At 37.0% G+C, this 27,912-nt stretch overlaps 1 protein-coding gene and 1 non-coding gene across 2 annotated transcripts; both read left to right on the forward strand.

Moving 5' to 3' along the window:
* Positions 1–16,654: 16,654 nt before the first annotated feature.
* LOC139743007 (parkin coregulated gene protein-like) lies at positions 16,655–20,608 on the forward strand. Its single transcript, XM_071653514.1, has 3 exons — positions 16,655–17,072; positions 17,809–18,006; positions 18,481–20,608. The coding sequence occupies exons 1-3, from the start codon at positions 16,857–16,859 to the stop codon at positions 18,763–18,765; spliced, it is 699 nt and encodes a 232-aa protein (XP_071509615.1). The 5' UTR covers positions 16,655–16,856; the 3' UTR covers positions 18,766–20,608.
* On the forward strand, positions 19,238–19,361 carry LOC139743014 (U4 spliceosomal RNA). Its single transcript, XR_011711735.1, has one exon. It is a non-coding gene; the product is annotated as a U4 spliceosomal RNA (small nuclear RNA).
* Positions 20,609–27,912: the final 7,304 nt, after the last annotated feature.

Below are 27,912 nucleotides of genomic sequence, written 5' to 3' on the forward strand. Positions count from 1 at the left end.
GGTGGCGCTCTGCCTTAAATTTGTTTCTTCAGATGGGTAAGCGTTGTTAGTCACCGCTTCTTTACAACGGTCGAAAGGAGAAAAAAGGGGATTTAGTCGAACTGTGATCGTTGTCAATTTAAAGAGTAAATCTTTGGAACGACATTACCGTGGTTGCGGTTTGATATAGTTCAAGCACACAAAGGTACTTAACTTGTTTGCTGTTGTTTGTGTTCCAGTCTTAGTATCTCCCTCTCCCTCTCTCACTCTCTCCCGACAAAATAATAACTGAGTGAACTTTGCGACCGGGCAGGATAGCTGCAATGCGTCAGTGTCGCCCGTCACTTTGAATCACGCCCCCTACTGTTTGATATCCTCCAGGCATTGTTGAGCCTTGGCGTTGCGAGTTGTTGAATATGTCGCTCCAATGGCTTTGACTGTGCTAATGATTTCATATTTTTCTCGTTCTCTTTCTGTTTTTCATTTCCCTCACGACGAGGGTAACCGAGCCTTAGTTTGATGAATCAGTGTTTGATTTGCAACCTTGTGTTTATCATCGTTTCCCTTCCGGATTAATTCCCAAAGACTAATCTACTGCCGAATTGCAATTTATTTTCGCATTCCATCACGAAAGTTTAACAACAAAGTGGCAAGCTAAGAGAAAGGGGAACTCGGAGCAGTTAGGAAAAAAAATATAAAGCAAATCAAATATCATAGATGCTGGCTGAAAACACAATCGGAAATTACTTGGGTTTATGCCAAGGGGGAAACAGCGTTGGAGTTGTATCGCCACCCCTGAGTAAACTGTTTTCAAACACTTTCAGTTCAGAGACGAAACGCCTGGACCAATGGTACGGATATCGATCGCCACCATAGTAGACAGTCCCGCGGGAATCAATATGCTAATGGCCAGAATAAAATTTAAAAAAAAACCTTCACTTTCATTTCTTGTCATTCATACTATAACCCTTGTTTGTCGGTACACATTAAAGCTAAAGAGGAATTAAATGGATCATATTCCGAGAAGAGGCTTATAAGAAGGGTTCTGTTGATAGAGAAATAAAGTGATTAAAAAATAAACTGTAAACACCCCCCCCCACACACACACACACATATAACAAGAATAATTATGTTTAAGGCAATCAATGTAATGAAAGAGAAATATTATACATTAAACCGATCTTTACCGGAGAACATGATTGTTTTCAGAAGAATATAGTCAAACTAAAGAGACATTTTGTTTCGTGGCTGAACTGAATCACAGTTACATTTGTTACACTGATTGCAGTTTGTAGATGAAGAGAAAGTGTATGCAAAAGAGGGCTGAGCTGTACCTTTAAATCATTTTAGTGCACGCATCACAAAATGGCGGAACACATGGGGCGTCTGTGTGCCCAAGGTAATGAGGTGACCGCCAGAAATCAATTTACAAGGAATGCCACCAATCATGCCAATGTTCCGCCTTTTTTGCCCTTTTTCCTCATTTTGTGTGTTTGCATTTTATTTATTTTCTTCTCTCTCTTTTTTTTTTTTTGCCATTGTTTCATTTCTTTTTATTTTCGTTCTTGGTGTATAGACGGAAGACATAAGAGGCGGATGAACCCCCAGCGCTTGAGATGTGTATGCACTTTCGACTCCAAACATTTTGTCCATCTCCGATGACGGAGAAAGCACGTACCCTCATTATGTGCTTATGTAGATGGTGCGAAACTGTATACTCCCGCTCCCAAATTTGATCAAGTCATCAACTAAGCCGATGTATCCTCACACTGGGGTTCAATTAGCTGTGTAGAATCTAATCTCGCCCTGGACGACTGCAAGAAATCCAGACTATTCTAATATATATTGTCATGAAAAGAAGATGAATACAGTGGTCTAGACAGTTTGAAGGAGGGTGGGGGGGGGGGTGACTGAACGAAACAGACCAAGTAGGCCTACAGGTCGTCGCCTATTGGAATAATTTGTTGTTGGATTTTGAGTCGAGTTTGACAGTGATGATTTACTAAGACGCAAACCACTGACTTCGTTTCATGGTGATCCAGTACTCGGATGGAAAACACGCGGTGTATTTTTTTTTCGCTGCTTCTTGTTAACTTCCACATTTTAACTGCGCCTGGGATTCGCGCCAAGTCAAACCCACTTGTTGGCCATTGTTCTTGACGAGCAACAGACGCATCGACGTCTGGACTGTTGTTAAAATGTCTGAGGTGACGCTTTGCAGCCAATATTATTTTATTGCATAATTATGTCCACATATATCTTTGGGATGGCTTTGGATATGTGTATCTGTTTATCCCGGTGAAAGTAATTTTGATTGACTTTTCAATGCGTGTATGCAGACGTCACCAGTTAATTTTCCTTCATTTATTTGAAATGTTTGGGGCTTTTTTCGCTTACTCGGCAAAAATTCCTTAGAATCTAATTCTCCTTCTACTGCCGAGTTCTGTGTTCAACCATGCACCTCCCTGGTTCAACTTGGTAGTATCTCTCGAATATCTCTTGAATATTTCCATTCTGAATCTTATGTGTCACGTTTCCACCAGCTAACTCCATTCCGTCCTCTCTAAGGCCATTTTGCATGTTTCTGTTTTTGCGTTCGTTTTCGTCAAGTTTTTCATAAGTTCTTCACGAGGAGCTAGGGAAAATTGAATGGGCACATGTTTCTAGATATGAAGATGTAAACACAGCTTATAAAGTTTTTCTTGATATGTTTGAGAAAATATGTGATAAGCATGCACCTATCCAATAGAATATAATGTATCCTAGAAAAAGAACAGCCTTAAGAAACCTTGGATCTCATCAGCGATTCTTAAATCCATCAAGAAGAAGCACAACTTATACAAAAACTACAGGTCATCAAATGTTAATGACAAATACGGAAACAAGTATAAATGGTATATCGAAACACTTTGGTAACAGTTATAAGAAATGCAAAGAGATTGTATTATTGCAATTCTTTTCATCGTAACAAAAGTGATATGACAAAGACCTGGGAAACCATTAATGAGTTATTTTGGTAGAAAGGGTAAGAATAAGCATTTGGATAAAGAGGAGTTAACTATCAATCAAGGTGGAATTGATAAAGTTGTATCTTCTGAAAATGAAATAGCCGAAGAACTCAATAACTACTTTGTCACTGTTGGGTCAAATTTGGCAGAACGAATACCAAATGGGCCTCCTAATAGTTGTTTTCAAGATTATTTGGGTGCCAGAAATACAAAGTCTTTGGTTTGGAAACCTATAGAGAGGAAGAAATTATGGATATTGTATGTGCTCTTGATGCTACAAAGTCTCATGGTTATGATAATTTGTCAATAAGATTGATCAAGGACGCAGCACCATATTGTTTGGCCATTGACTTATATCTTTAATTTGTCATTAGAAATGGGCCAATTCCCAGATGCACTTAAGATAGCAAAAGTGACGCCTTTGTACAAGAAAGGGTCGAAAGATGACCCAGGTAATTACAGACCTATTTCAGTTCTGCCAGTAATTGCAAAAGTTTTTGAGAAATTAGTCAATGGTCGTCTAATGGACTTTTTAGAGTCTAGTAAAATTTTGTACAGACACCAGTATGGATTTCGCAAGAAATACAGTACAAAATTATCATTAATTGATTTGGTTAATACATTATTACACTCAAATGATAAAGGTGAAATAACACTTGGTATATTCATAGATTTCAAAAAGGCGTTTGACACAATCAATCATCGCATCCCTTTCAGAGAAATTAGAGTATTATGGCATATGAGGCATTGTGTTGCAGTGGTTCCAAAATTACCTCTCATTACCGATCGCAGGTATTGTGCTACAAGGATGAAATATCCAGAAGTAGAACGATTACATGTGGAGTACCACAAGGATTAGTGTTGGGACCCACACTGTTTCTATTATACATCAATGATTTACCTAGCTCATCTAACTATTTTCAGTTCAGACTATTCGCTGACGATTCAAACATTTTTCATACGTTTCCCAAAGGTACAAAAGAAATTGATATGAATGACGTGAATGGAAAATTGAAGGAGGTACAAAAATGGTGTATTGTGAATAAATTAACTATTAACTTAAAGAAAACAAATTATATGATTATTAAAGGACCAAGACGACCAATTGCAATTAAAGGTGTGTTAACACAACAGTCTCTGAAACGGTTATAGAAAGAGTACATGTAGCATCTTTTGGAAGAATTCACATTGATTGAGATCTTGATGTGGAAGGGTCAGATTCAATGTATCAATAAATGCATTAGGCGCAAAATTGGCTTACTTTTTAAGTTAAGATATTATGTTCCAAGGCATGTTCTCATGCTTTTATATAAATTCTTTATACAATCACATATACTTTATGGAATTGAAGTCTGGGGAAGTACCTACAGAAGCCACTAAAATTGTATATTTTTAGCACAAAAAAAAAATGGCCATGAGAGCAATTACATTTACCCCCTTAAGAACAAGTTCTAGGCCATTATTCACCAGTCTAGGAGTGATAGATGTTTTTGACCTGCATAAGCTTGCAGTGTCAACCTTTGTATATGATCTACACAAGGGACATTTACCACATTCTTTAACGCAATACTATGAGCCAATGAATCATGCATACAGGACTAGAGGCAAAGATCATTCCATGCTTAGACTCCCGAAATGTAAAACGACACATGGTACATTTTCTATATCTTTTGTCGGGTCAAAGTTCTGGAATAGTTTGCCCCAAAATATTCAAGAGGAAAGAACAGGATCTTCATTTCGAAGAAATCTAAAAAATCACTTGTTAGATAAAGTTTAGGGATGAAAAGAATATTTAAATGTTTAGTTTAATGTACTTTTGTAACTTTACTTTTGTAACTTTACTTACTTTTTTGTAACTTTAAAGTTACTTTAGAAGGGTAGACCTTGCAATAAGCATCTTAAATGTAGCTATAACGGGAGAACCATTCTCGACTAGCACTTGTGCTAACTTTTGGTTCCCCCTTTAACAACATTATCTTCTGTTTTCTGTTCTGTTTTTGTTCAGAACCTTTGTCTATGCATATATGTCTATATTACTTACTTATTCATTCTTTTTCCCTTTTCAGTGATAAATATGTCACAATGAAACTAAATCTATCATACCACATGTATTCTTATGTAAGATAAATATAAGTATGTAAAATATATGCATGCATAGCTGAAAGTACCTTGTATATCATTGTATTCTCATAAAAGATTTTCATGTTATTGTACCTTATCCTATATAATTTCATGTTATCATGTTATCATATTCACATGTATATATGTACAAACATATTGTTGATAAACTCAACTCAATAATCACTAGCAATGCCATTGATATCAAATAATTGTCATGCTGAGGAAAGTAGTACTGCTTAGTAAAGAGAATAACGAGGATACAAATTAGCTAATTGTAATGATGTCGATTATAAAGATGATATTAAAGATGATGATGATGATGATGCATGGTGATAATTAGAAAATTTCATTTCAAGTTACCTCAACTATCATTACCAATGCGTCTGTTTGCATCAATGTTATGGTTATCATTCTTATCATGACATAATTTATGAATAATGACTGAACTTAAGTTTTCTTTACATCACCTCTTCATATATTTCTTCCTTTCCCTTCCTTCCATGATACCCTCCCATCATCTCCCTCCCATCATCTCCCTCCCATCACCCCCTCCCCCTCTCTCTCTGCCCCCCCCCCCCCCCCCATTTTAGATCGTACTGATGTCTCGCTGTTCCGGTCAGTGCGAGGCCTCTTCGTCGACCGACCCCGTGGTCAGCTTCAAGAGCCACCTCCGGAACCCCTTCAGGTACCGCTGCCAGAGCTGCCAGGACCACGTCTCCATCATGAAGGCCGTTCTCCTCCGTTGCCAGGGCAACGAGAGGCTGTACGCGACCTACCGCTACATCCTGTCGTGTGAATGCTCAAAGTGCAAAGGAAGGAGCAGATAAGGTTAACTATAATTATGTGCGCCTCAAGTCGAAATTTCTGTTTGTTTTTCTTTGCACTCGAAGGAACTAATAATATTACGATTTTGTTGCGTTAACGATGATTTTTGTTTGTTTGTTTGTCAGTACGGATCAGTTAAAGTACAGTCATTGGCTGAAGCTGGTTCGCGTTGAAATGACATAAAGTGAAACTGATGATTCTAAGATCGTATATTATAGAGATCACAGTCTCTCTATAAAATAATACTCTGTTTCGTTAATGCGAGCTACATTATCAAAAGAAATGTGTCGAAATACCGCTGTTGATCTTGTCTCTTGTATAATCATGATCGATATCTTGTTCTTATCTTTGAATATCTCACGAAGTCGTTTGTCATGATAATTATGATGAACGAAAAAGCTCGACTCTGTAGGTAAATTATTATTCTAAAATGTGACAGTATACATTTAACATCCGCCACCCTTCTTGTCCGTGTTCTTACAGGAACTTGAAATCTGCTTACAAGGACAATATTTGAAAGAAACATCCGCTAGCTTTTATTTTTCCGGCAAACCATGGCTGTGGGAAATACAGGGGAAACTCGGTATAACGAACACTGCTATAACGAGATATCGGTTATAACGAGGAAATTCTCTCGGTCCCAAATTTCCTTCCACACAAGTCTATGTAAAATGCTACTCTTATAGCGAGATCGGCTATAACGAAATAACTGCTATAACGAGATAAATTTTGTGACTTCCAAACAAAGAAAAATATAGTAAATCAAACCTGCTATAGCGAGGTAAAGCAAAATGCCTTCGGTAAAGCTTACTTCGCCTGTGCTATCATCTTCCGAGATTGTAAAGCTTGATGCGCCAAAAACTGTCTTGTACACACATAATCATTTTCTTCAGTGCACTCCAGCTAGCACTGCATGTTGTACGTGTGAAGTGTGTGTGTGCACGCACACTGATACATTCAGAAAATGTGGTGGGACGGCCATACATGACATCATCATGACGTTTAGCAGGTGTGAGGCAATCTGATGCTGTGATTGGCCTTCTACTTAGGGAATTCCCCGTCTTCACACACACGCAGTCATAATGTACATACAGAATGTGTCACATACACACACAGCATTGTGCAGACCATATTCAAGCTTTCCACACAACACACACCCATACGATAACCACATACCAATCCACAGACGATCTTGATACAATCGCAAGCTATATAAATTTACAAATTCAAACATCTACAGTGTACAATTAATAAGAAACACATTCTTGATATTGGATTTCCTTGGCGAAAAACATCTTCTTACCCATAAAGGTGAGTAATTCCCTCACACACAATATCAAGTTATCAGTATTGATTGAAATATGATGGGTAGTCCCACATGTGCAAATTAATGTCTTTATTTTATGCCTTCTTTTATGCCTACTGATATAACGAGATATCGGCTATAACGAGGAAAATGACTCGGTCCCGACCATCTCGTTATATCGAGTTTCCACTGTACATCAATACGTCCAGTTGCCAATGGTAGTAAGCTGTGGTGTGGAGGACAAGGCTCTGGCCTCTTAAACAGGGAATTCACAGTTCAAATCCTTCTGCTCGACGCGCGCATGTACAATAGCAATAGACAAGTGAAAGCGACAGCACATGCGGGGTCTCTTGAAGAGCGGTGATAACACGGAGGAACGATGACTGGATCTGTTATACAGCTATGATGATTTATATCATAATTCTGATTATGTCAAGTGAAGCACGGCTCATTGATAGCCGCAACCTACGACGAAAACAAGGTTTGGAGCTGAAAGGAGAAAGCAGGATCAGGGAATTAAGAGCACTTTCTAGATGTGTGTGGATGGAGAGCATCTTCTTGAGCTGACAGATTATCGTTTGATCACCATGGCGACCACGTGACATCTGGACATTGGAGCCTTGGACTCAAACATAGTGCAACGATTGAAAGTCGCTCAAAATGGACCGATCCAATGATATACGGATAGCAGTGAGCGCTTCGCTGGAACTGACATACGTGCTGTCTGCTTTGTGTGTGTTTATTTAATTATTAATGTTTTAACTGCGATGATGTACTGTGATTTGAACTATGTTTTAAAATGTCTATCAATCGCTGTACATGTTAATGGTATGATCTATCTAACTTGCAATGGTGCGATCTCTGCTGTACAAGTGTGCGAGTAAGTTGAATTTCATAATCCTACATTAAATATCTTGCTGAGGAGGAATCATTTGTTCTCTCCCTTCTTCTTCTATCTTGCCTGTAAAGAGAAGAGTTTAAACTAAATCGATGTTGCATACTATGTTAGCTCATCTATACGTGTATACCAATGGAAATGTTTGCGTCATCCTTCAGTCATAATGCACTTGTCATCCGTCTTGCATGTACTCTTTTGAGCAGCAATGATGCAAGTTCATTGGTCCGCTTGTGGAATTTCCACCAAAGAATTCCTGCACTGGTTGTTGTTAGCCCTAATTTGCATGCTCACACGCAAAGGAATGCCGAGACAATGTATTTGCGTCAGTGCTGCAGTTAGGCCAGACGTGATGACTTTCCTTCCGCATCAAAAATCTAATGTCTAGTCGTTGCGTACATGGTAGTATTTCTGTTGTTATAGTTTGCCGTTTCTTTGTTTGTTTGTTTGTTTTTTAAATGAGTGACTGACACTTATTTTGTTGATGCGACGGTCAGCCACTTTTAAGGAAGCAACTACTGATTTCTAAAGAGATTACTGTAATGTATTTGAGACGATTTGAGAGTGTCGGAAAACATCTTTGCTCGACCAACGTAGATGGGGCTCGTCCATCAATGTCGCTGGATACAGAATGGCGGTTTTCGAGTCCGAGATGGATGTCGTTTGAGTCATCATTTTCGCGCACCAACCCTGATTGAAAATGACCCTTTAAAAGGCTCTCACGCTTTAATGTTGGCATGGACTTACATTACATAACACTGTGTTACAATACAATATATGCTTCTACGGCATGGACAGACAGCGTCGTGAGAGAAGAGAGTTTGTGGATTGCCGCTTGGTCTAATATCAGATGGTCTACTTCCCAGTTCGTCTAACACCACTACGGCTACACCTACATTTGGTCTCCTATTAATTTTGTCTAATGCCCGTTTGGTCCAATCCTCACTTGGTATAATGCTCGGTTTGGCTAATTATCGTTTCGTGTAATGACCAGATAGTATAGCTGCAATTCGTCTACTTGTTTTTAATTCAATTCAATTCAATAGTTTATTTCTTTCCATCATCAAAAAAAAAAAGAAAAAAAGAAAAAGAAAACGAAAAAGGGAACATGATCCAAAGTGGTACAATTTTTCAGTTTGTCTTTCATTCGTCTGATAAAGGCATTTTTTCCAAATACAATCTAAAGTATATGCACGATATAAAGTATATGTTTCTCCCCCCCCCCCCATTTCGTCTACTATTTAGGCCTACGTACATAGGTATTAGACGGAATGGGCGTAGCCCATGTGAAAGTTGACCAACTGATGATGAGGCCAAGTGGCAAATGGACTAAGTGGTCATTAGACGAACTGGTCGTAGACAAAACAGGATTAGACCTTGTGGGTTAAAAACTGAGACTGAACGGCTATTAGAAGAATTGGGAGTAGACCAAGACAAGTAATAGATCACACATTTTTATTCATACATAATTGCCATTTTACGCTTATCCGCAGTGGGAATACAGCTGAAAAGAGAACTCCAGGGCCCTGTTGCATAAAACCCTTACCGCTGGACTTACCGCTCCTTTCTAGCGGTAAGTCTTCAAATTAGCGGTAAATTTTATAATCCTTGATGCTGATTGGCTGTGATGCCTAATTTTGACGGTAGTTACCATTGAAATTCAATGGTAAGTTTTATGCAACGGGCCCCAGTAGTGGTTTCATTGTTATCTGTATAGGGTATTCTGGCCTACCCAATCACGTGGAATAGGCAAGGAGAGAGTGTAGGAAATGGGCTGGTTAACTAATCTATTCAAACCTATGACTACTTTTCTCCGAGGACTTACAACAAGCTATTTCATCCCCTGCATATAATCGATGCATTTTAAGTACTGCGCTCTTATTGGACTCCTACTGCACTTTTATCATTTTATATTTCATGTGCATTGATAGTCGGGCAAACCTCCAGCAAGGATTCTCATGGTTGTCTGGAAAAGACTTTGTCACAGGTATGCCTACAATATTAAATAGATGGTAGGTCTATTTACTCGCACCTTGTACTATAAGCACCGTCTGCCTGCACTGCACGGGACACTCACTGGTCCCCTCGACGCTATACATTCACTGAGTGATGGATCCTGTCTAGTACCGAAGTAGAAGAAGTAGACTGATACGATTTCGCAAGTTCTTTGTAATTCTGTCCCACTGTACACCTTCCGCCTCTTAGCGTATCTACAGTGACCAGGATGTATAGTGTATGTAATAAAGGATCAGCCTTTTAATCCCTATAATGCAACAGAGAACCAAGTTGATCAATGATCCATTATAAAGGAGCAATCAACGTCACTTATTACAGGGAAATCGCTGGAAAGTGCTAATTACGTCACTCTCGGTTAAAATGGGATGGTGAGAGTAGAGCGCCCTGTCAGTCAATCACGTCCATGCTACCAACCGTTCTTGTCATGTCAAGCAATGTATAATAGAGGTTGATGCCTCAATTTCAAGGGACTGTACAGTACTGGTTGAGGTGGGGATTCATGTTTTGAACATTCCTAAGTGAGATAATGAAAAGCCTCTTATAAAATATGAAAGAGCATGTAATTTAAAGAAGGATTCAACGCTTATTTGATGAAAATTGGTTTTCAAATGGCTGAGATATCAAAAAAAGCGCTAATAATAAAAGGCGACATGCCACAACTTTATTAGGATATCTTTGTTTCACCTTGTTTTTGGATATCTCAGCCATTTCAAAACCGAATTTCTCTTTGACATCTCATAGAGTGGTTTCTGAATATCTCGCAAAACGTTAGAAGCTAAATCCTCACCTCGACCAGAACTGTACACACCCTTTAAGATCGGAAGCTTAAAAATTGAATGATCCCACTGTATCCTTTGTGTTAGCCTTACAGTTTGATCAGTATAAAATCAATGGCAAGGTTGCACGAGATTCTTATCTCACAATCTCTTGTGATACATGTACCAAGAGATAAGAGGTCTCCCGTAAAGAGGTGCAATGTTTGAGGACACCACCATTAACAACATCATCACGTCGCAGACGTAAAGTTCAAGTGAATGTTAAGTAGCAGTATATCATTGCTATCCTGGCTAACTATATTTAGTTTTTGTTTTATTTCCATATTTTATTGAAATAGTATTTATTTAGGGTTGCTTGATCAGCATGAGCTGTTCTTCCTCAAGGTCCTTATGACATACAAGTGATCAGTCTTAACAAAATCCATCATCGGCAAAAAAAAAAGGCAGCTGCAGGACAACAACAACGAAACAAAAATCAAGCAGACAGAATTTATTATCTGCAAAATAGTTATCAGAATCTTTAAATTTTGCACTTCTTTCAATACCGTGAATGGTATCCTATACTAATGCGCTGAATGACGAGCATAATAGCTGCACAGGTTCACAACAGAGATGGTACGACGAAGTTACAAAGTTGCATATAAATTTCTCCAATGATAATATCTCTGAAAAGTAGGTAGAATATACCCGTCTGACTCAAATAGATCTCCTCGGCAAGAACGAAAATCAAATCAAAGCAAACAAAAGGCGGTCAAAACGTGGTCTTATCATTAGATGTTGTATAATTGGGCACGAATGATATCATTTAAAACTGTAAAAGATGTCAATATGAAAATGTTTCAGTACTCATCCAGTTTGTGTGGCGGCATATCAAAATGTTTACATCAGCTCCAGACATTCTTCTGTCTGTTAACCGAATTCCGAAGCTGTTTTGATATGGTTTTGTTTATAGAATGTGACCATGAGAAGGTGTGATATTTTGGTAACTTTTTAAGGCCCGCGAATCACCCTAGTATATTGTGAATGATTATGTATGAATCTCTGCGCTCATTTGCCTATAAAGAAGATTGTGGCGGTATGTATGTACATGGTAATTGATGTGAAAGGTATAGGGCCTACTTCCATTTCACTGTCGTATGTTCATACCTTGGACTATTCACGAGGCGATGAAACATGTCTTTTAGCAAAACTTAGTGTTTACAGTGTACTGAGTGTAGTTAACTTTTACTGTAGTGTAAAGCAACACTTCTAATGTTATTGATAGACAACACTTAGCAGCCGGCTTCTCGTGATGTTAACGATATTCATCACACGTAATTGTTCGCATGGATTTTCTGTAAAGGCGGAAATGTAATACATGCCATTCTAACTCTTCTGTTCTAACCCAACAAGTCCTTTTGATAATCTACAATTGGACATTACCAACAAATCATCATCACTTTTTTTTTTAACTGGTAACTCTCAATTGACTGCATATACACTTGAATGAGATTTGGAACTGGTTTTATCTATAAAATCTGCATAAGGTCGAAGGAATGAAAAACATTAAAATTAGCCAATCGTCGGACGAGAAAGAAGCACGGACAGCGATCTTCTTCATTTTGTGTTGCCAATTTGATCTTTTATAAACTTAAACGGCAATGGAGCATTTGAAAACTGTGCAATCAGAACAGGTAAAACAACAACAATAAAGGAACAGCATTTTTATTGCTCCGTACCTTATGAAACTGTAAAGATCTGAATAAAAGAAACACTGATAATGATGAACGAGTTATAAAGTATATTTGTCTGCTACCTATTTTGATATACTGTATAAGGTTATGCGACGTATCTGTTTTGATAAACAGTGGGTGTAAACGTATAGTATTAGACCTATTGTCGAGGCATTCCCTCTGAAACTCGTTCTGGTAACTGCCTCTGAAACCCCCCCCCCCCCCCGCTTTCGGTATAACCCTGTTCACTAATATTGAAGTATAAAGTTTGAGTTGGAGTTCAGACTGCATTAAATGTATACTGTACATAAGCATAAGTACATGTATGTGAGATAGAGCTGTCATGGACAATAACAATAAGAAGTACAACTGATGATGTTTAATGTTCCGTTCTGATCAGTATCAACATTGTGAAGTTCAAATGCTGAATAAATCATGATTGTGACTGTCTATACTGATCGTGTGTGTGTGTGTGTGTGTGTGTATGTGTGTGTGTGTGTGTGTGTGTGTGTGTGTGTGTGTGTGTGTGTGTGTGTCTGTGTGTGTGATGGGGTAGAGTGGGTGTGTCTGTGTTTTGATGTGAAAGTTCAGGTGAGATATTTAAATCTTGGAAACACTTAGGCAACAATCAATAAAAGATCAACCCCCCAAAACAACAACAATAACGACAACGACAACAACAACAACAACAACAACAACAACAACAACAACAACAACAACAACCTCGGAATGACGAACTTTCGTAATACTGGTGGGGGCGCACCGGGCGCCTGTCGCCCCTTATTTAAAATAAAAGAAATAAAAACAAACAAAATCAAAGGGGCGCAGATAGGCTCCTCCTTCATTTTTTTTTTTTATATTGAGCCCCCTCCCCCCTCCCCCCTTTCCGGAATTCCTGGATCCGCACCTGATATTTCAATTTTGGATTAACGAACATCTGTAAAATTATCGGCATGAGGAATTTTTATGTTTCGGAATAACGATCATTCGGAATAACGAATCTCATTGACGAACTTCGGAACGAACATCATCCGAGTAAGATTACCCATGAGATGTCAGTAACAAGACGAAGCAGAGAGAAAGAAAGAAAGATAGACAAAGAGAGAGGAAGAGAGAAAGAGAGAGAGAGGGGGAGGGAGATTATGCAGGAAGAAGAGGTGATAACATCTTTTAGGTAAAGCGGACGAAGCTATAAATTAGTGCATGTATAGGACTAAATAACTTTGAACGGATTATCCCATTTCCCTCAAGCTTCGCTGATGTGTTCTGTATGTATTCTGCATCCCCTCGATTCACATACAGTGTTGTATTATGTTTTGGGGTTTCATTCTCCTTTAAAGGGGAAATTCAGTCCAAATACAAGTTAGTCTGGATGATAAAAGGAGTAAAATCTTACAAGTTCAGAAATTTGACTGAAATCGGATGAAAAATAAGGAAGTTATGGCATTTTGAAGTTTTGCTAATTTCTGCAAAACAGTTCTTGTACAGTGGATATAAATGTGCAAGTGAGTGAGCTAACCATGTCATATCCTCACAATTTTCCATTGATCGTGTCCAAAACACTGACGAAAATTCATTGTTTCTGTCACTGAAGTCTGAAACATGATGTTATTCCTGGTTGAATAACTTCAGAATAGTGCCTCAAGGATTTTAGCATCGGGCAAAATTGCGTTTGAATGAAAAACTTCCAATTCAAAATTTTATGTACATTGAAACTATATGGCATGTTGTGAGGGGATGACATGTTCACTTTGCCATTTGCATATTCATATTGACTGTTCAAGAACTGTATCCTGAAAAATCAGCGAAACTTCAAAATGTCATAACTTCCTTATTTTTCACCCGATTTCAATCAAAATTTTACTGTTGAACTCGTATTGTACTCTTTCTTATCACACTACAATTTATATTTGGACTGGATTTCCCCTTTAAGTAATATTGCCAGTATAAATACGCCTACTATTACGGTATTTCTTGAGAAGTCATTTACGTGAGGGCCACTATAAACAGTATAGACCCAGTCCAGTGTCATGGAGCACCTCTGATCCCGCGTAAACCCTGTTGCTGGACCACGTCTACCCCCCCCCCCCCCCCCCCAAAAAAAAACAACAACAAAAAAAAACACCGTGTCCTATACACGCACGCATACGGTCAGCATTTTGTCGTACAAAATACCGTGAAACAACAACAAAAACAACATTTCAGTGTCCTTTAAGAAGCCATAACATGGTGTACACTACTGAAGTATACTCTGTATCGTATCAGTTTACATTGTGATTATACGCACTCAACCAAAGAGAGAGAGAGAAAAAAAAAATCGATACTCGGTGCGAAGACTTACCAAGGAACTGCTCAGTCAAGGCTCGAAGCCAAATAGAAAGAAACGGATGAAGAAAGTTTTAATGACAACGTATATAAGTGTCATCTATTTTTTTTTTTTGTTATGAAGAGCAATCTCATGTAAACTTTTACTTTCCAATACAAAATCTGCATACAATAATAATGATAATAACAATGATAATAATGATGATAATAATCACAATAATAATAGGTCTAATAATAATAGTAATGATAATAATAATAATAATAATAATAATAATAATTATTATTATTATTATTATTATAATGATAAAATGACAATAACAATAATAATGATAATTATAATAATGATAATAAAATAACAATAATAATTATAATTACATATATGTACACACATGTATATATTAGTTCAAATGCATCTCCCTTGTCATCAGAGATGTTATGAAGATAGGCCTACATGTCTGCATGCTTTTACACAAGGTTTTATCCTTGCGGTATTATGGAGGGTAATTAAAAATCTTTGTCCTAGATTTTATGGTTTCGTTGTGCTTGGTAAAAAATGGTTTGATACAAGGCATAATCATAAATTGAGCCAATATCTCGACCTATCCGTATCTATCTATCTACCTAGTACCTATCTATCTATATATCTATCAATCTGTCTATCTCTATCTATCTATCTATCTATCTATCTATCTATCTATCATATATCCAGATCTATCTACATATCTATCTACGCTGTATATGTACCAGATTGATACTGTAATTAGCTTTCGCTGTGGATTTTGATATGTGAACTCTAGCTGATGCCACTTTACCTAAATGTTTACATTATTTTGTCTTTCTCTCTTCTCTTCTTTGTTTTCCTTAGATGTTGTTTTACAATGAAGACAAAATATTACGGCCATCAAGACAAAATAGAAGCTCTATCTTTCGCCATGTGAAGAATTTATTTATTTATTTATTTATTTATTTATTTCTAATCTTTTCTATTGTTTTTATTCCCTTGGCAAACTGAAGTTGAAATATTGCTCTACTTATAGCAAGGGCGTTTAGTGACAGGTTACCCCGCGGATATGGCAAAGACTAGTGACGTCTGGCTTCAAGGAATCCCCTCCTCCGGAGAACCGTAAAAATCAAAATAAAGACTGTATGTTATAAAATCATGCGGACAGACTGAATTTCTGTCTGTTGATAACATAGAGATGAATGCATTTTCAAAGTCCATATTTATGAATTAAAAATGGTAGGCCTTAAGGAGCTACCCAGCACGTTAATATGGCACATGGACACTCCCTGCTATACTAGTACTCATCTCCCTGCTCCGACTCCACGGACTAGTAACTCCGCACCACTGCTCCGCACAGTGATGAGCCACATACCGCCTTTCTGCTGTTGTTTATATGTTCGTAATTGTTGTTCTCATTCACAAGTTTTAATCAAAATACATATCATTTTTAATCATAATTTACATAAAATATATTGTTCAATATCAAAACATATTTTATTATTATAATATAATATAATTTACCAAATATTATGCATAAAAGCTTTTTCAAAAAATACCATGCAACGAACGAGGCGTTGTTACTAGGCAACATCCTCACTGTTTGCCTTCAACAATAACGATACAGTCGGTGCGAAACCATGATACCAGCTCGGTCTCTGCTTTGGTTACATTACACGCACAACGCCAATCCACGTAGTACAGGAGGCAAAGCATCGTAAAGCCACGTTCATTTGCACAGTGTGTACGTACGTAACATACACACAGGATCCGAAGTGAATAGACACTGAATCTAATCGAGTCACGCCAGATTGCAATCGTGTATCGTGTCAAATAGAAACAAAGAATAAACCTAAGTTTGGTCTTTTGCCTTGAAGAGGAACTCCACAATCATGCCCAAGCATCAAACTCAACAGAAAAAGCTGGAATCCGAAGGATTTTCGACAAAATCGAGGATGAAAAACTCGGTGGTTGTTGGTCCTCCCGCAGCCGGCGCATTCGTTGAACGACCACTCGCAAAGGCTACTGATTTCAGGAAATTTTACGAAAGAGGAGACTTCCCAATTGCTTTAGAACACGACACGAAAGGAAATAAGATTGCGTGGAAGGTAAGTGGATATTTAGTGTCATTTTAACTTAGGAAAAAAAAAGAGATAAAGAGTCTAGGTAGGATGTAGGAACATTTAGGGTCTATGGATGGCTGGCCGATGGATGACGGCAATTTGTTATTTGTAAATGTCAATACAACAGTTACACCAAATGTCACCAGTTTCAGACTCGAGCTCGTGCAGTCTACTAGTACTGTCTGGTGGTAGTGTCTAGTCTGGCTTGCAAGACAGGTGAAGAGTAAAGCAGGCTAGTTTAGAAATATATAACAATTCATCCCTGTACCAAAGCAAAGGTGCGTGGACCATGGGCTCATGTGTACATCCGTGTACACTACCACAACGAGTGTAAACAAACACAGCCTCACAGGTGCTATTTTTTCATCACAATTTTCACGTCACATCCCACATATAACAATGAAGCTGTGTTGATAGATCTAGAATGCTTTAAATTTCTGATGTTGATTTGATAATTAGCAATCGGTCTCGTGATCATAATGACAGTGTGTGTAGATCAATTCAGAAATATATTGTAATCTAACGTTAGTCTCTCAATTTATCATTCTATGTATTTCTATCATCAAGCTTTGCTATCATGGATGCTATTACTGTTTGGTCCAGAAAATAGTGTTCTGTACACTGTACATCTTGAATCCAGCAGTAGAATACTGGAGCTGGACGATGCCAACCCTAATAGTAATAATGGTATTTCATGTTTTTTGCTTCTTTGCATTTGCAGGTTGAAATTGAAAAGCTAGACTACCACCACTATCTGCCAATGTTTTTTGATGGTCTCTGTGAGACGACACATCCATACGAGTTCTTTGCGAGGCAGGGTGTACACGACATGCTTGAACACGGAGGCGGCAAGATCCTCCACGTCATCCCACAGCTCATCATCCCGATCAAGAAGGCTCTGGCAATGAGGAATGCTAAGGTGAGTGCCCTCGCTGTGAGCATGTACAGTATTGGTCTGTTCATGGATTTGATGTTCTGTATTTCAACTTTGATTCCTTGTTATGCCAGTCACTGACAAGACATGACTTCATGAGGTGTAAATGGACTTCAAGTACATTTTCTACGTGTGCGATGTATACACTGTACAACTGAAGAGACTGTACATACTGTACATAATGTGGCTGCCAGTTTCTAAAGATGATTTTTTCTACTTGTATGTTGTAACTCTTGATATGCATGGTGCTATTCAGTTTTCAGCCCCACATGTTTGTACTGCAAGACATTCTTGCTAAATTTTTTGTCTTCAATACATGATGGTGTGATAGGTACGTCTTTGAAATGTGCACCAGAATATCTGTATCAGTTGTGAGAAGGAATAAGTCCTGACATGTTTTATAAATATATGAGCATGCCTAAATTTAATCCTTTTGGTTCTGCTGTTTGCGCAATGCAGGTCCTGTGCACAACGCTGAAGGTCATGCAGCATCTGGTAGTGTCTGGGGACCGGGTAGGGGAGGCGCTGGTGCCGTACTACCGACAGATTCTCCCCATCCTCAACATTTTCAAGTCCAAGAACCTGAACTCCGGAGACTGCATCGATTACGGGCAGCAGAGGCGAGAGAACATCGGCGACCTGATCCAGGAGACGTTGGAAGCCTTTGAGAGGAGGGGCGGGGATGATGCTTTCATCAACATCAAGTACATGGTGCCCACATATGAATCAGTGGTTCTCAATTGATAGTCTTCATGGACAGCTGTTATAACTGAATCAAAGAACTGTTGGAAAATGAGCAGCAACTTACAAACTCTCATGTAAAATTGTGAATATATATATATTTATATAATTTCATCTTCCCCATTCCCTCTTTTCCCGTGTCCCCACATGTAAAATGTAATTTGACATCATTTACAGTACTTGGTACTTGTCACAATTATTTACGGCATGTATGGAAAATGGCACTTAATGGCTTTTGCGTTAGCATTCACAAAATAGAATGAAATGCTGGTGTATTGCTGCTTATTATAGTTGGTAGCTTTGTATATAAATGAAGAAGGAGTTATAATGCTAGAGTGCCACAAATTATCAAATTTCAATGACAAATAAAGGTTTGTGATTGAATAATTTGTATTTTCTCATTGAGTATGTCTGGTGATACGTACATCAAATGCTTTGTTGAAAAAAACATTCTCTACTTGTATTTCTGTCCCCTCTCTCAGCGAAGAGACAGTATCGTAGCCACTTAGGTTTATCCGAGGTGCGATTATTGCTAGTTGCCCCGCTCTAATGTGCATCCTGTACTTCTGTGGCAAATTCTCAGATGGTTGGTGTAAACTGCACTCGGTATAAACGCTTAGTAAGGGTCAGTTTGTGCTAGTAGTGAGCAGCTTACAGTGTACATGTACATCGCACCAGTTACTAACCAGAGTTCTGCCGCTATAGGCTTTCAGCACAAATGTGTTGTTCAACTGGGCAGCGCCATGGAGTGGATGTCATCATTACAGAACAAAGCACAAAAAATATCTGAAGCACAAACATCTGTCTAGCAGAGCACAGAAAACATCCCCCTTGCCATTGCAAGTAAGTAAATTGGCTGAGTTCCTACTTTTATTATGAGGCAATCTTGTTCCAAGTATGTAGCTTACCGGTACGTCCTCATTTATTTCCAACCATTGAAAATGAAGAAAAACTTATGTGGGTCTCTTGTATTTTCCCCTAAGCAGGGGTCTGTGACAACAACAAACATATAAAAACTGCTGTCTATTTTGTATTCACCAGCATTGACAGAAATTGTATTCTCTTTGCTGTCTTTAAGCATGCACAAAGTTTGAATGCTTCAATAGTGCGCTATCATCTTGGGTGCTTTCTTATAAAACTATATTTTGACCATGCTTTTTAAGTTTATTCCCATGGCTGAATCGGGTCAATGCATTGGTATGTAATGTGTGCAAAGCAGCCTTATACCGTAGTCTGGAGACATTCATTTCGAGACTGTCTGCCATTTATGTGGTCTATAGCTTTTGTCGCAAGGCTACCAGTTCTTGAAAGGGAAATCTAGCATTCTTGGCCAAATGGAAATTTGGGTATAAAATTGCTTTTTGCTTCTTTTTTTTCCCTTTTTTTTTTGGGGGGGGGGGGGAGATGACTGCTGTATGTTGTTACTGCAATCTCCTCTCTCTACTGCTATTCTAATTTGGTTTCAAACTTGAATGTTTAGTATACTTCTCTCTTCTTTTTTTTTTTTCTTTTTTTGAGGGGGGAGGGATGGAAGGAGAGGTCATGTAGTGCTAGTTGATCATCCTTGAACTGAGACATGCTACTAATGTCTACCTAAGATGTTAATCAGTAAATAATCTGATGAAACAAGATTTTAGACTTGGAAATATGTTGTGTACATAGTTCATACTGGTAGCCATTGACATTTACTTAGTTACTTTTGTGCCTCTACGCGGTCATTTTCCCCCAAGCTTAGATGGAGGGCTCCAAACAGGTTATCATTTTAAAGCTACTAGCCAACTCATTTCAGTTATGATGAAAGTGAGAAAGTTATTACGTGGAGGTCACTTCCATGGATTCTGTGTTGGATGGGCAATATTTTATTTTATTTTTTTTTCTGCTGTGGACGCAAGCAAGTAATGGTATCACCTTATACTGTATGTTCGTCTGTATCACATCAGATATTTTGAGCAATTTCATAGAATTTCACATAGAGATATGTATTCACAGAGTTATTGAACTGCACATTATCATCTCACACTTATGTACCCCACCACTTTCTGTGGTATGTGGTATGATCTTGTGTGATAACAGCATTCTTTCCATTCTGAACTGTGAATGATGTTGCTATGAGCCATGTACTTTGTGGGGTATGAGTGTGAAGAGCTGAGCACTTTTGATATGGTAATTGAGATAATGATTTTCATATGTCTCAGGATACATGTATATTCTTGTTTTGCCCTTATGTGCTGTTAAGTTGTTACAGTAGTGATGTAATATTAATCAGGAACATTCATTTCGTTTTAGATATATGTCAATAAGTGTATTGTTAACACATGAAAACTTGTAGTGTCTGTGAAATCTGTTGTGAGTACAGTTTAATCTTTGTTGATAGCAGAACAGCTGTGTTTTTCCATTCACAAAGTGCTAAGGACAAAGAACAATCTATCTTATGCATATCGTCGCCTATGCAATGTTAACTGCTCAAACCAAATTACAGTCCGTCCACCATATTTTTGAAAGAGACAAAGCGATTGATTACAGAACAAAATGTGTGATACAAATGTATTTTGAATAAACTATGTTATTTTTTCTTTGTCAATATGAAGAGATTGTAAAATATGGAATAGTGTAACATTTTCATGACACTATACAGTATCAAAACATTTGCTTCCTATGTGCCTAAGATGAAATTGCATACTCATTTTGGATGATCATTAGCTGGTATAGGTTGTCAGGAATTAAAAAAAAAAAGGTGTTAATGCTATACAGACTGGATGGCGTTAATTCTTTTATTTTTGTTCTAACTGACAAAATATGAAACTGAGCTTGTGAGTTGTTGAGGAACAAAAATTCTGATTGATGAACTAGCAAAAAAAAAAAATACTTCGTACATAATTGGATTTAATGATTTGTGTTCTGTGTCAAAAAAGTATGCATATCTATGCAAGCCACTGTACAATCTACATGTATTTAGGACTACAGTATTGCATCTTACATTGAACTTCATGCTACATAGGTGTGAGTGGAATGCTGTCTTTGGGTTAGGGAAGTAGTGTAAATGGCTCATACTTGAGATACAAACTGTATTTGGAAGAAAATGCTTATTTCTCATGTCCTGGCAATTTATGTGGTGGTACTACAATTGTATATGGATTGGCTTATGTACATAAAATTGAATCAAAGTCATGTATTTGTGTAACATGGTTTTGTTTTGTTTATGAATACAATAAAGAAGTTAAAAAGTTAGCAGGTGACGATTTCTTTTGTGTCGATGTATTGTGTATGTTGCATGTTTGTTGAATGAATATGTTGGGAATATGTATATATTTCCTGTGCTAGTATATAATGTGTGTGTATGTGTGCGTGTGTGTGTGTATGTGTGTGTGTGTGTTTGTGTGTGTGTGTGTGTTATTTATTTTGGGATTGTGTGTATGTTAAGAATTTGTGGCAGGAAGTGATAGGTTTGAGATGGCATATCTTCGAAATATAGAGTGGAGAGACGTTCATTTTGGTGTTACGGGAAGGGATCCAAAAGTAAAATTTTATAATACAATAATTTTTATTTTGAAATATATCATTTTTAGATCAAGGTCGGAGGGAAAAATTCCTACTTTGGAGGAAATTTGTAGAAGAATAATAAGTTTTCGGGATGAAGAAAAAGAAATTGCTATAAAAAGAAATAAGTTTGGATTACATTTGCTGAAATGGGAAAATGTTTCTGAAACGAGAGCTTAAGTATTGTTTTGTTTTCTTTTTCTTTTAATTAGTACAGTGTAGTTATTAGTGGTGAAGGCAATATAATGTGTCATTGGCCGCGCGCGGGGAGGGATAAGTTTTTGGTGGTGTAAAAGTTATAGGATTTTGTCTGCAGCTAGGAGTTTGATGAGTTTTGTTTGGTGAATTTGAATGGGTATTTGGAGCGGTATTTGGGTGCGGGGCGGACGATGCTTTTCTGCATACGGCCATTACACGGTTGTATGTTGTATGTATCAATCAACATTTGGAAGTCGTTTTCATTAGGAAGGAAGGTGGTATCGCTTCGGGTGTGTTTTGTGTGTGGGGTGTATGTGTGTATGTGCGTTTTTGGTGTTGGTGTGTATGTGTGTTGGTGTTTGGGGTGTATGTGTGTGGTAGTTGTGGATGTATGTGTTTGGGGTTGTGGTGGGGGTGTGGGATAGGTTTGAGTGCATCGGGGTTGGTGGGGATGGGGATTTGATTTTCAATGAAATGATTTCATTCTAGTTTTATATAACGTAGTTTTGTTGCTTTTTTATGTATATACCCTTGTATATAAATTATATACCCTTACATACTCGATTTATAATCGAGTTGTTATGTTGAAGAGAGATGATTGGCAGTATAAGTATACCATAGTCAAAGATACATAATGATATATATACATTTTTTTTTTGGTACATGTCAATACTTTCTCGTGAAGAAATGGTCAGTAGGATTGATTTATAATCGAGTTGTTATGTTTGAAGGGAGATGATGGGCAGTATAAGTTGGTAATGGATTTGTCTTTTGAATGGCATTTGTACCGTTCTTATGTTCATGTTGCACCCAGAATGGGTTGATTTATGATTGATTTGAATGAAATCAATAAAATATCATTGAAAAACAAAAAAAGTGTGTGTGTGTGTGTGTGTGTGTGTGTGTGTGTGTGTGTTTGTGTGTGTATATAAAATAGGCCTACATGTAACTGTATGTAGGGGAGGGTACATTGTAGATGGCTGGAGGTCTCGAAGAAAAGTTTGTGTACACGTGACAACCATAACAGGAAGTAGAACAAATAGAACAAGTAGTTAATATGAAGCATTGGCCTACAGCACATGGCATACGACAGGAAGGCAATACATATTGTGAAACGTAAGGAAGAAATCACTCTCTCCACGGGTCTATATTCGTTCTGCCCATGCATGAAACATTTCTGGACCATCCTAAAATCTTATCGATATTTTATGTAAACATACCATAGGGCCTATCTGATAACAGTATGCTCCTTCTATAGAAGCCTTCGTTCTTCGAACAGCAAATTAAATGTTCCACAAGCAGGGCCTACAACTTGGATGGGTGAGTGGGTGGGGTGACATCTTGCGTTATACAACAATATTACAGTGCTGGACTTTAATTTGCTGGACCATAATATCTCTACATGAGATGTACTGCACAATACAAAAAAACAACAACAACGACAACAACAACAAAGCCAATCTTTTCAGACAAAAACAGAGCTACAGTCTGTAAATTCACATTTCTTCAAAATTGTTTTCCGGTTCATTAGATTGTTATATACGTCACCAACCCTCCAACAAAGTATTACACTCTTCACATTTTTGTTACACCTTACCGCAGGCATACATAAAACAAGCAAGAATTACGAAAATCTATGCTGGTAAACTGGTTTTATTATTGTGTACTCCAATGTATTATTCATGAATTTAAAGCAATGGCGATCAAACAGACGAAATATCATTTTATAAATTATATATTGCGTCATTACCATAGTTACCACTGTTATCATTATCATTTTCATTTAGGGCCTATATTTACAAAAAATTACATTCAGAATTATAACATAGGACCTATAAAGGTATAAATAAGCTTCTCAAATAACTCGAGTGCATCTATTACGGTTTGAAATGTAAATTAAGATTTGTTATAAAACGAGCAAATGCTGGAAAACACATAAGATGTAGCTTTTCTTTCTTCATGCTGCTCCTTCTATACAGGCTTTTCAGTATGCTTTTTGGTACGAGATTTATGTTCTCGAGGTGTACTGTAGATGTATAAAAAGATACTCAAATTCGAAATGTTGAAATGACAAATATCTTGGAATTTATATCGACGCCGAGTTGAAATGGAATATTCATGTAGATAAAAATATGCCAGAGATCAGTAGATTATAATTGGTTTTCTTGGAAGATTAAGACATGATGTAAATTAATCAAACTTGTATTTGATTATAGAAATCTGTTATTCTTGGGAACCACATTTTGGTTACAGAAACGTTTTCTGGTATTCCGCTACACAAGGTTCCCTGACAGCCCTGCCAAAGCTACAGAATAGAGCAGGTCGTATATTATGATTGCAAGAGTAAATCCACCTAGTAAATCCAGTTTCTATACTCAACATAATCACATGATATTTTGGACTGGGAATCTATTGAATACCGCTATATAAAATATATGAGTATGATGATTTATAAGATATTGCATATTTTTCCCAAAACTATATGTCCGATAACATTTCTAGAAGATTTCTGATTTTAATACATTGTATACACTTCGTTCAAATCAGAATTTGAATCTCACTATAAAGCCGAATTCTATATAACTGTAAAAGGATTTTTTTTTTCTCTACACGGGAATATCAATGCATATAATGATTATCCAATGAACTTCGTTAAGCTTTAACTTTAAGATCTTTTCAAATGGTATTATCTGATTATTTAGATAGAGTATTGTATTATTCAGTCTTCTTTAAAAACAGGGTAGTCTTTTCAGAGCCAAAAGGCCTGCTTTTAAAAAGAGCCCTGTTAACATAGATATACAATTACATATCGGAACCTATATTTCCACAGTGTAAAAAAAGTCATTACGACAAAAACCAAAATATACCAAGTCAAAACACAATAACAACTAAACAGGAAAAACAAACAAACAAACAAACAAACAAACAAACAAACAAACAAACAAAAACAATTAAACTAAGCTCATAACAGAACAAGATACTACATAACAAGACAGGGTAACCAACGTACCACATAACAGTCGTGCCTTCAGTTGGTGCGCGAAAATATAGAAGTATAAGCCAGAATTTGCGTTAAATCTACACTGAGAAGTTAATTGATTGTATTTGAGCGTAACAAACAAGCAAACAGATATGAATCATATTTCTTTCTTTTTTTTTTAAGGTTTGTTTTCTTCCCCTTCTTTTCTTTTTCTCGCTCTGCTTTTTAAAAAAAATTTCTCTGCTCATTATTGTTGAGTCTCACTGTACCAGCTCTGTAAATTATTTTCATTAAGGATTTTTTCTTTTCAGGTTTTGTGTATTGTATTATTCATGTATTGTAAATACGGGACCCTGTATGTGGAAGCAGTCATATTTAGCATTACAGATATTGGCTGAACGGGCAATCCCCCGTTTCTTCATACTACTGTACGTACTGATATGCAATACATACAAATTGTGTATACCTTTATCTGAAGACGGAAATAACAAAACAACAACAACAACAACAACAACAACAACAACAACAACAACAACAACAACAACAACAGGAGGAGGAAAGTCTACATTCGCCTACTTCCTGAGCATAAATAAGACCATACTGATATACAATCTTGTTTTATATTTCTTCCGTGCCCCAAGCACCGATAGGTTTCGGGACCCATTGCCGTCGCCTTTAGAAAAGACAGAATTAGCAACCATCTTATTCTCTTTGATCTAAGATATTGATAAATGTTCTTTTCTTCTTGTGCACAGAAAGCAAAATGCAATGTGCGCGTGACATGCGTATTATCTGATTCTATAGACACTAGTATATTTATGGGATCGAGTCCGTAGCTTCTTTTATAGATTTTACTCCGTTACACGAGGAAAAAAAAGATAAGAGTAATGAAATAAGGGTAAACATATGATTCATATTTTATCATGCTCAAAGTGCATCACTGTTTATACACTCAGCAAAAAAGAAAAGAAAAGAAAAGAAAACACTTTTTTTTTAGTTCATAATTTTCATAGAAGATATTGATGAAAATCAATGTATATATACCATATTAAAGGCAATTTAATCAACCTAGTAGGTCAATATAAAGGGAAATTTTACGCAAGAGTGAACACATTTGCTTTTGTCCTCCAAGGCACAAAAGTAAAAATGGCAAAAATTGACATATTGTCTTTCATTTCTAAATGCCCTTGAAGACAACAATGATAACAAAAGACCAGTTTAACACAATGAGAGAAATGAATGAAATAGTAAGAAATAAGTTTTTGTTCTCTTTATCTCGTTTTAACCTCAAACGAAATCAAAGTGGGAAACTTAAGGGGGGGGGGGAATAAGAATTTCTGTCAACTCAAACTTCAAATGACATAGGAAGTGAGGACACAAAGATGATTAAATGAGCAGAATATCTTGATGGCATTGATTCACTTAATTGATTGATTAATTTAAGAATTCATGAGACAATATTGCTTGTTCTCTCATTTCATTTGAATTTGGATTTTACAGAAAAGTCTTCATTTTCCTCCATAATTTTAGGCTTTATTGATCTTTTGAGCTTCAAAGATATTATAGAGATCATAGGTATATTTTTGCCACTGAATTCATGTTTTTTATTGTGTTAGATTTGTCTTTCGTTTTTATTGTTACATGGAAGAGCATTTACGTATGAATGACAACTTGTTCATATTTGAAATTTTTACTTTTGTGCCTTAGAAAATCAAATGTTCACTCATGCGTAAAAGTTTCCCTTTTCATTGACTTACCAAGTTGATAGCCAATTAGATCACCTATCATATAGTATATAATACACTAATATTTTACCAAAATTTCCATGAGAAATATAAACTTGAAAGTGTTTACTTTCTTTTTTTTTGCTGAGTGTATAATGTCAGGGTTAATGACCAAGCATGGAGCTATTATTATTTATCATACACCTGTATGTAATAATCATTAAAAAATTGTCTGGAGTGGTGGCCATTTACCTATAAATACAAACAGTTATCATCCAACCCCAAGGTCTACATAAATCTATTTCTCACGAGGCTCACATGAACTTTATCCGCTACACTGGACCAGCAAACACGACAGAGGTGTTATGACAGATGTTTTATTACTCTCTAAAAAAAAATCGAGTGAAAATATTCACTCTTAAAAGAGTGAATACAAAAAAGAGTGAATTTTTAGTGAAATTGGAGTGAATTTTGAGTGAAAATGTTCATTTTCACTCATTTTGGAGTGACGTCAGGGATCACTCAAAAATCTTCGAGTGATCCCTGACGTCACTCCAAAATGAGTGAAAATGAGCATTTTCACTCAAAATTCACTCCAATTTCACTCGAAATTCACTCTTTTTTGTATTCACTCTTTTTAGAGTGAAAGTTTTCACTCGATTTTTTTTTAGAGAGTACTAGCAGGAGAGTACATCAGTATCAGTGCAGAAC

Source organism: Diadema antillarum, unplaced genomic scaffold (genome assembly GCF_040938485.1).
Source record: "Diadema antillarum isolate AM-2024a unplaced genomic scaffold, OU_Dant_1.0 seq00001041_RagTag, whole genome shotgun sequence".
NCBI lineage: Eukaryota > Metazoa > Echinodermata > Echinoidea > Diadematoida > Diadematidae > Diadema > Diadema antillarum.

Bases quoted from the DNA above. Each gene is read 5' to 3' on its own strand.
- LOC139743007 (XM_071653514.1), top strand. From the start codon at position 16,857: ATGCCCAAGCATCAAACTCAACAGAAAAAGCTGGAATCCGAAGGATTT. The intron at 17,073-17,808 runs GTAAGTGGATAT...TTGCATTTGCAG, and splicing joins GAAATAAGATTGCGTGGAAG to GTTGAAATTGAAAAGCTAGA. The intron at 18,007-18,480 runs GTGAGTGCCCTC...TGCGCAATGCAG, and splicing joins TGGCAATGAGGAATGCTAAG to GTCCTGTGCACAACGCTGAA.